The sequence below is a fragment of the Salvelinus fontinalis genome, unplaced genomic scaffold, assembly GCF_029448725.1.
Source record: "Salvelinus fontinalis isolate EN_2023a unplaced genomic scaffold, ASM2944872v1 scaffold_0157, whole genome shotgun sequence".
Taxonomy (NCBI): Eukaryota; Metazoa; Chordata; class Actinopteri; order Salmoniformes; family Salmonidae; genus Salvelinus; species Salvelinus fontinalis.
Genome location: NW_026600366.1, coordinates 330,560 through 340,302, shown reverse-complemented (window position 1 = coordinate 340,302; position 9,743 = coordinate 330,560). Strand labels below are relative to the sequence as shown.

Genomic DNA, 9,743 nt, shown 5'->3' with positions numbered 1-9,743 from the left:
TTGATCAGACGCAGGTACTAGCAGACAGGATGTAGTTTTGTTGGCCTGGCACAGACATGTGAGTGTCAGTATTCACCCATAAAGGCACCAGATTAAATGACATAATTATCTTCACCTGTTTGGAATAGAAACAGTTGTTGTTTCTGTTATTGTTTATGTAGGGGATATCCTGTTTTCATAAAACCCACATTTCTTAGGGCAAATGTTCTCTCCGATTGGTGAAAGAGTTTTGGTTTGGTATTCTAAAAAGAACATTGTGATCTTATCTTACATAACCTCCCGAACGGCAGACCTATTCCCTACATAGTGCACTACTTTTGACCAGAGCCTCATATGTTCTAGTGCACTATGCAGGGAATAGGGTGCCATTTGGGAGGGGAACTGTGCATGTTTACGGGAGCTATGTTGACAATGTGTACTCAATTCTATTTCCACATCTGCTATTGTTTAGCTGAAGCGTCTTCTGAATAAATGATATCACCTTAGAGGTATTCTTCAAAAGATGTTCCAGTTTAGCAATGATATTACGTTACACACACATCTGGTTGTGTCCAGAGCACATCTTATATTTCTGATTGATTGTTATGAAATCTAATTGGGTTGGTATCTACTAGAGGAGAGATGTGGGGACTTGGTAATGGTCTGCTCTCACGACCTTGTAACACTACATTTCTGTCCCTCTGTGTGTTTGTGTGTGTCTCTCTCTCCCTCCTCCTCTACCTCCCTCCAACTCTCCATCCTTCACCTCCCTTCAACTCTCCATCCTTCTCCACCAACTCTCCATCCTTCTCCACCTCCCTCTAACTCTCCATCCTTCTCCACCTCCCTTCAACTCTCCATCCTTCTCTACCTCCAACTCTCCATCCTTCTCCACCTCCCTTCAACTCTCCATCCTTCTCTACCTCCAACTCTCCATCCTTCTCCACCTCCCTCCAACTCTCCATCCTTCTCCACCTCCCTTCAACTCTCCATCCTTCTCCACCTCCCTTCAACTCTCCATCCTTCTCCACCTCCCTTCAACTCTCCATCCTTCTCCACCTCCCTTCAACTCTCCATCCTTCTCCACCTCCCTCCAACTCTCCATCCTTCTCCACCTCCCTCCAACTCTCCATCCTTCTCTACCTCCAACTCTCCATCCTTCTCCACCTCCCTCCAACTCTCCATCCTTCTCTACCTCCAACTCTCCATCCTTCTCCACCTCCCTCCAACTCTCCATCCTTCTCTACCTCCAACTCTCCATCCTTCTCCACCTCCCTCCAACTCTCCATCCTTCTCCACCTCCCTCCAACTCTCCATCCCTCTCCACCTCCCTCCAACTCTCCCTGACATCCAATGACGTTGCACCTCAGTGTGTTCCATATAAAGCCATGTATGGTGCGTGTGTGGATAACTCCTCCCTCTCTATACATGCATGATGTCAACCACCGAACCACCTGAGAGTTGAGGAAATGACAGAATGTAAAAGATAGGCAACAACTCAACCAAGGTGAAACAGTGCTCAGTGCAAGGCTGCTGTCATTCCACATACAGCCCTCCTCTTGTCCATTCACACTCATACTGTATCAGTGATGCAAACCATCTGTCTGTGAGCCACGACAACATATTTTGGAGAACCTAAATATGCATGTATTTTCAGTATGCATGACCAAAAAAGTTTCAGAAAGAGGGATGTTGATGTTTTCAATTCCTGTTGTCCAGAATGACGGTCTGATATTGATTAATATATGTTGTCCAGAATGACGGTCCAATTCTGATTAATATATGTTGTCCAGAATGACGGTCTGATATTGATTAATATATGTTGTCCAGAATGACGGTCCAATTCTGATTAATATATGTTGTCCAGAATGACGGTCCGATACTGATTAATATATGTTGTCCAGAATGACGGTCCGATACTGATTAATATATGTTGTCCAGAATGACGGTCCGATACTGATTAATATATGTTATCCAGAATGACGGTCCAATTCTGATTAATATATGTTGTCCAGAATGACGGTCCGGTATTGATTAATATATGTTGTCCAGAATGACGGTCTGATACTGATTAATATATGTTGTCCAGAATGACGGTCCGGTATTGATTAATATATGTTGTCCAGAATGACGGTCCGATACTGATTAATATATGTTGTCCAGAATGACGGTCCGATACTGATTAATATATGTTGTCCAGAATGACGGTCCGATACTGATTAATATATGTTGTCCAGAATGACGGTCCGGTATTGATTAATATATGTTGTCCAGAATGACGGTCCGATACTGATTAATATATGTTGTCCAGAATGACGGTCCGGTATTGATTAATATATGTTGTCCAGAATGACGGTCCGATATTGATTAATATATGTTGTCCAGAATGACGGTCCGATACTGATTAATATATGTTGTCCAGAATGGTATTGTGTGCCTGACATTGTGTAGACTCCTACTAGAGCATGTCCAGGTTGTGTTTAAATAACATACAGGGTGCTGGCACCAAATGAAAAGCCAAACAATACCTTCACTCCTTTCTGATTACCGGCGTCCAAAACACACTCATTATTACGGCAGTCATATTCTCCATAGCACCTTATCAATCATGCTAGGAAATGATTCGATTGTATACAATGATGAATTTCATGAAACAATTGTCAAAGACAGCCTCCTATCCCAGATTGGCAAACATGTGTAAATCAACATGTCAAAATTAATTTAAAACATGAACACAGAAACGGATCGAATTTACATTTAAAAACGTTTCTTACATTTTTGGAAGGAGGGGGCGGTTGGAGAATATTCATGCATACCATACATCTCTCAATATTTTTTAAAAACTTAGACAATTCAGTGTGTATCTTATTAATCTTATTATATTTTAAATCAAACATACAACTCAATGTCTTAAGCATCGCATAAAACACCACAGTCGATGTATTTCAGTAGCAAATCAAAAACGATGTAAAGGATTTACACATTGTTATCAAAACCTAGTTTCAATGTTTTTCTAGTTTAGTTTAGAGAATATAAAATCACTGGAACTGTTAACATCTATTCATTAACAATTTTACTGAATAAAAAAGCTGACACAAGACTTTGTAATCAAATGTTAGTTTTTTGTTAGTCTGCTTCCTAAGCGGAGATCAGGAAACCAGTGAAGGTGGTGTGGTGAGCCCCGTCATCATAGACTTGATGTTCTGCTTTAAGACGTGTGTAGACCTCTTCACCTTTTTCCAGCTGCAGGGTGACACCATTGGATCCACTGTCTTCTCCATCATGTGGTGTGCTAATGTCAGTCACAGTCACCATTAGTTGTCCTCCTTTGTACAGGGACACTCTTCTATGTTTGGATGTGTATCCAAAGGCAGTGAATCTGAAGTAGTAGATTCCACGCACCGGCGCCTTAAAGATGCCAGTCACCGGACTGTAAGCATTGCCAGTGTTGGTGAAGACATGCTTGTAGACCAGGGTGATGTCAGTACTGTATGGTCCTTTGGTTTCAGACAGTGAAGCTGAGAAGGCTACCTTCGGTCTCTCTCTGTTCTCTCTCTTCAGTTCCTCCACTGTGGCTCTCAGTGAAAGCAGTAGCTCTTTCTGTTCCTTTACCTGGCGCTCACTGGCTGTCAGTGTGGCTTCCATGACTGTTTCGATAGAGATCTTCAGGAACAAGTTGACTCTGTAAAGGAGAAGAGTTAAGTCAATGGTTGTGGTCGAGGTAACATCTTTATGCAGAGCGCTCTGGGGTACAAGCAGTCACATCAAAGTGAAAAGGCTAGTACAAAGGGAAACGTCTTCAATCTCGAGTGTCATGGCTTGCCCTTTTGGGTGAGGATCATAGCCCCCCCCCCCCTCTACAGGTTTAAATACCTAAACTCTTTTCCCCACTCTGCCAAAATGAAAGTTGAAAATCCATTTGCATTACCACAGAGAAAGACTTTGCAGTATGGTAACATGAAAAAGGTTGATTACTGAAACAATATTTCTGTATTCCAACCAGTTGGAAGGGTCCGTGGGCACTTAAAGAACAATAATGTCAAATTCATTACTAATTTGTGATGTAACTAAGGACAGGAGAACAACATAACTGTATCTCTGAATGTGTATATTTCCCAGTGATCAGATTCACATCTAGATGTTGTGGAACGTATATGATTAAATATTAAACTATTTGTGAGAAGAAGAAATGTGATGTTAGCCTTCTAAATGAGAGATTTGTTTTTATATATAGTCTTAACCAAGTCAGTGGCCACGCCCACGTGAGCACAGACATTATGCCAAATGTAATGGAACCACCCTTTTTCCCCCCAGAGGGTATAAAAGGTCCCGCTGACAAAATTTACATTAGTCAAGAAAACATGAGGACGGGAGTCCCCACGTTGAAATGGCTACCACTCTATATACCAAGTAGACGCACGGTAAGAAATCTACAAAACTAAAGACCAGAGAACGTGAGGACGTGCATCCCCACGCCAAAATGGTTACCACTCTATAGGCCAGTTACGTGCAGCGTGAGCTGAAAGGTACGGAATTACTAGAAACTCTGAAGCTTTCTCGAGTGAAGAAGATGAAGACAGGAACATTCAGTCTGCAGGTTTTTAAGTACTTTAGTCTAGTATCCTTGATAGGGAACAACCGAGTGGTACTCTGAAAGAACATTTCCGTATCAAACGACCATTGGTACGCCTGACGTATCCATAATAACAGAGTTAAACAACTACGAAAGACTTTGATCTCTGGTGGACAAACCAGAGACTTTCCGTCAAATTACTCCCCAGACGGATCGAGTGTTTTCAACAGAGACAGCAAAAACATACAAGCGTAAATATGTTAAGAGTTTATTCGGAAAACGGTAACTTGTTAAAAAAACTTTTCCGTGGTGCCCCAGGTTACTAATGAGTTAATTGTTGCATGATTAATTAAATCATGTAATAATTAAATGTTAGGTAATTATTTGATAAATAGCATGTCATCACATTAATGATAGTCCAGTCACGACACACAGTTATATGCATTGACTTAAGTATGCATTCATCACTTCAGGTTCCCAATTATGTAAATTCTCTGTCATAAAACACAAGTTCTTGGAAAGGGGATGAACTTCTGGTGACCGTTTTTCTGCCTATTAGGTAAAATGGTCTGTCTCTGTTGAATTGTGTCCTGTACATGTTCTGCATTTAGGGTGAAACAGGCAATTGTTCTTCTTTTAAATCATGTGTGTGTAATGCTTCAATGCAGTGACCAACTGTTTTCTCTTCTCTTCAGAAGTGTTGTTTGTCACCATTTTTGGTGTTGTGAACTTGGTCAGCAGCTATTCAAGTATCTGAGAACTTGGTCAGCAGCTGGGATATTCAAGCGGCAGCTCTAGCCTTAAGCTCGATGCGGATGTTTCCTGTAATCCATGGCTTCTGGTTGGGATATGTACATATAGTCACTGTGGGGACGACATTGCCTATGCACTTATTGATGAAGCCGATGACTGAGGTGGTGTACTCCAATGCCATTGGAGGAATCCCAGAAGATATTCCAGTGTGTGCTAGCAAAACAGTCCTGTAGTGTAGCATCCGCATCCTCTGACCACATCCGTAGTGAGCGAGTCGCTGGTACTTCCTGCTTTCGTTTTTGCTTGTAAGCAGGAATCAGGAGGATAGAATTATGGTCAGATTTGCCAAATGGAGGGCGGGGGAGAACTTTGTGCGTGTCTCTGTGTGTGGAGTAAAGGTGGTCTAGGTTTTTTTTTCTCTGGTTGCACATGTGACATGCTGGTAAAAATTTGGTAAAACTGATTTAAGTTTACTTGCATTAAAGTCCCCGGCCACTAGGAGCGCCGTGTCTGGGTGAGCATTTTCTTCTTTCCTTATGGCCTTATAGAGTTGGTTGAGAGCGGTCTTAGTGCCAGCTTCGATCTGTGGTGGTAAATAGACAGCTAGGAATAATATAGATGAACTCTTGGTAGATATGATAAGCTGTAGACAACAGTAAGGTACTCTACCTCAGGCGAGCAATACTTCGAGACTTATTTAATATTAGACATCGCGCACCAGTTGTTATTGGCAAATAAACACACACCCCCACCCCTCGTCTTACTAGGTGTAGCGTCTTTTCTGCCAGTGCAAGGAAAATCCCGCTAACTCTATTGTCCTTGTCTTTGTTCAGCCACGTCTCGGTGAAACATAAAGTGGGTCATTAAAAACTGTAACGTTGGTAGGATAATCTTAAATCATAGGTCATCAATTTTATTATCCAATGATTGCACGTTAGCAAGAAGAAAGGATGGCAGTGGGAGTTTACTCGCTCGCCAAACAGATTTTCAGAAGGATGCCCGATCTGCGGCCCCTTTTCTTCACACAAAAGGCGGGGATCTGGGCCTGTTCCAGTGAAAGCAGGATATCCTTCTACACAAAGGACTTCGGGCTCGTTAAAGGAAAACATTTATTTCAGTCCGCGGTGAGTAATCGCTGTTCTGATGTCCAGAAGTTATTTTCGGTCATAAGAGACGGTAGCAGCAACATTATGCACACAATAAGTTAAATAATAAGTTACACACAACGGAAAAAAACACAATTGGTTGGGAGAATGTAAAACGTCAGCCATGTTCTTCGGCGCCATCAAATACTAGTCAGCTAGGCTGTTCAAGTATCTGAGAAAACACTGTTGCGCTTTAGCAGTTATATCTAAGAAGTCCTTTGTGTAGAAGAGCTTCTTGGTTTTGTCAAATCAATGCTAAAATATCACCTCTGCAGGATTAACAATTAAACTCACCCCTGCCTACCCAATAGCAGGTCAGTTATCAATCCTCATTAATCCCTACAGATCTGATAGACGCTGCCTTGCCTTACCACTGAGCTAGTCTACAGCTAGGGACTGTTCCTCAAGCTCAACAGTAAGGGCCTTACAGTAAAGTAGGCTATCCCCGAAGTCGAGTGCCTACGCTCCCTCACCCTGAACCCTATAAACCCGGCGCCTTCTCAGGATCATCTGAGCCAGAGTTTCAGCCTCGGCACACTATGAGCGGGTCGTCGCCCTCTGGGTTGGCTTTAGCCCAGAGACACCCTTCCTACGACTCCTACCAATGCACTCAGTACCTATAGTTGGGTCTCAGGCTAGGTTCCTTTTATACCAGCCACATGGGTCCACGATAGACTAATTAACCAGATGTTAATAAAATCCTCAATCAAATCTATTTCAGAAATCTACATGCACTTGTATGACTCTTTGATGACACAGGGTTTCAGAACAATAAAGCAAGGTTATTCAAAATTCCAGAAACAGGCATAATTAATCCTAGATCAATCAATCACAAATCACTATCACAAATCAATGATAAGTAAACATTTACAGTAAATTAAGTTGATAGACAGCCTTCAGCGCCCTTAACTATGCCCTTATTGGGGTGTGCCAATAAAAAAAAATGTGTCTGTTACAATTCTATGAGACGCACACTATTTAATAACAAGAAAAACGGTTTCTTACCTTCTACAACTTTATAAAGAGTTTGATCAGTCCGTCAGATGTCTTCTAGAAACTAACAGCTACCATACCACACCTCTATCAATGAGCTAACATTAAGGATTACTCCTAGAATTTTACTTTAACTGAGTATAATGCATATTTAAATATGAGTATAATAAAAATCGAAATATATTGTAGGCTAAAAAGCTGCAGCAAAAATCTTCTTCCAGCAGTCGACAAGCTCTTCTGGCAGCAGTCGACAGGCTCTTCTGGGAAGCTCAAATAGAGTACTCCCTTTCAAAATCATGGCTCTTTTCTTTTTTCCGGTCTTCTTCCTGCTAACTCATTGATGTGGCCATCATCCTAAAAATATGCTTTTTCCGCCCACTTAACTTCCACAGGATTCTCAGCTAAACAGGAAGTCCATCCACTTCAAACCCTTCGTAGCTTTAAAACATTAATTTATAAACATTACCTTTCCTCATTTGGCCCCGCCAAAATATATTTCATCCATTTTGAATTCAGGCTGTAACAACAAAATGTTGAATAAGAATACTTTCTGAAGGCACTGTATATCTTTTAGCAAGAGTTTTGGAATCAAACGCTGCTTATTGCAACTGTAATGGAGGAAATGACCACACTGTGTTTATGTGGACGTTGAGCACCCATGTATGACCTTCAGTACTTTTTTTTATTTCCAGTAAGTAACCCAACAGCTTCTAATCACTGTCAAGTCATTGTTTCATTCCTAATCTGTACATGCACATTGTGATAACCACAAATGTAATACCATAAGTTCATTGCATTCTTGGCTAATAAAATACAATAAGACCCTTGTGATGTGTTATCAGGAATGCTCTGGTTGGGGTGTAGGGTTTCAGCATAACCTTAAGGTAGGGAGGGGCAGCTCTCAGATAATGGCAATATAGATAATGTATTGAAAATGTATTAAGCAATACGCATATATTTAGTTGTTGTTATCCATTAGTTGTCACCTCTGAATCACTATCTGACATGATGCAGTCATGAGGCACACAATGTGACCTTACCTTCAAATAAGTAACCCTGTGCCTCGACAAAATCCTGTCTCAATTCCTTCGACCTCAATGCTTGGTTTTTGCTGTGGAACCTTATATAAACTGGTGTGTGCCTTTCCAAATCATGTTCAATCAATTGAATTTACCATAGGTGAACTCCAATCAAGTTGTAGAAACATCAAAAGGATGATCAATGGAAACAAGATGCACCTGAGCTCAATTTCGAGTCTCATAGCAAAGAGTCTGAATACTTATGCAAATAAGGTATTTGTTTAGTTTTTTTCTCTTGAAAATTCTTACACAGGGACACTCAAAGTCAATCTTATATGAATCATTGTTTATTGTCAGCGCACTGGCGAGGTTCCAACAAACTTGATGCACCATAGTGAATGCCTGTTCACTATGGGGGCAGACAAGTCACATGCATGATTTAGCTAATTCAAAATGAATTCATCATTAACGTTTGCCGTGTCCTGTGTGAATTTAAGTATGCTCTCTCTCTTTCTCTCTCTGAGGACCTGAGCCCTAGGACCATGCCTCAGGACTACCTGGCCTGATGACTCCTTGCTGTCCCCAGTCCACCTGGTCGTGCTGCTGCTCCAGTTTCAACTGTTCTGCCTGCGGCTATGGAACCCGGACGTGCTACCTTGTCCCGGACCTGCTGTTTTCAACTCTCTAGAGACAGCAGGAGCGGTAGAGATACTCTGAATGATCGGCTATGAAAAGCCAACTGACATTTACTCCTGAGGTGCTGACCTGTTGCACCCTTGACAACCACTGTGATTATTATTATTTGACCCTGCTGGTCATCTATGAACATTTGAACATCTTGGCCATGTTCTGTTATACATCAGCTGATGTAAGAAGGGCTTTATAAATACATTTGATTTGATATCCCTTTCTCAAAACAAGTTTCTGGGCGGACTGCCAATTTGCAGATACTGATAGTGAGGATTCGTCAGTAATTTACATGAACACAGAAATTGATTTATAGAAAAGCACAAACAGAGAACACAGAAATGTATAAATAGAAAAGCACCAACATAACATTTTCCATCACATATATATTTTTTTGCTTTGTCATTATGGGGTATTGTGTGTAGATTGATGAGGAATGTCCCCCCCCCCCCCCTTTAGAATAAGACTAACATAACAAAATGTGGAAAAAGTGAAGGGGTCTGAATACTTTCCGAATGCACCTTAAATGGCTTTTTATCTGATGTTCTGAAAACATTTAAATTGAACATTTACAGTATATTTACATTTATGTAA

The 9,743-nt window shown here is 41.2% G+C and overlaps 1 protein-coding gene across 1 annotated transcript; it reads right to left on the bottom strand.

Annotated features, from left to right (window-relative positions):
• Positions 1 to 2,840: 2,840 nt before the first annotated feature.
• On the bottom strand, positions 2,841 to 7,742 carry LOC129843739 (complement C1q-like protein 2). Its single transcript, XM_055912321.1, has 2 exons — positions 7,456 to 7,742; positions 2,841 to 3,661 (listed from the first exon to the last, which is right to left on the bottom strand). Exon 2 carries the CDS (start codon positions 3,622 to 3,624, stop codon positions 3,118 to 3,120), a length of 507 nt encoding a protein of 168 aa, XP_055768296.1. The 5' UTR covers positions 3,625 to 3,661; positions 7,456 to 7,742; the 3' UTR covers positions 2,841 to 3,117.
• Between the last annotated feature and the right edge of the window lie 2,001 nt (positions 7,743 to 9,743).

Excerpts from the sequence above, each read along its gene's own strand:
- LOC129843739 (XM_055912321.1), bottom strand. The coding sequence starts at position 3,624 with ATGGAAGCCACACTGACAGCCAGTGAGCGCCAGGTAAAGGAACAGAAA.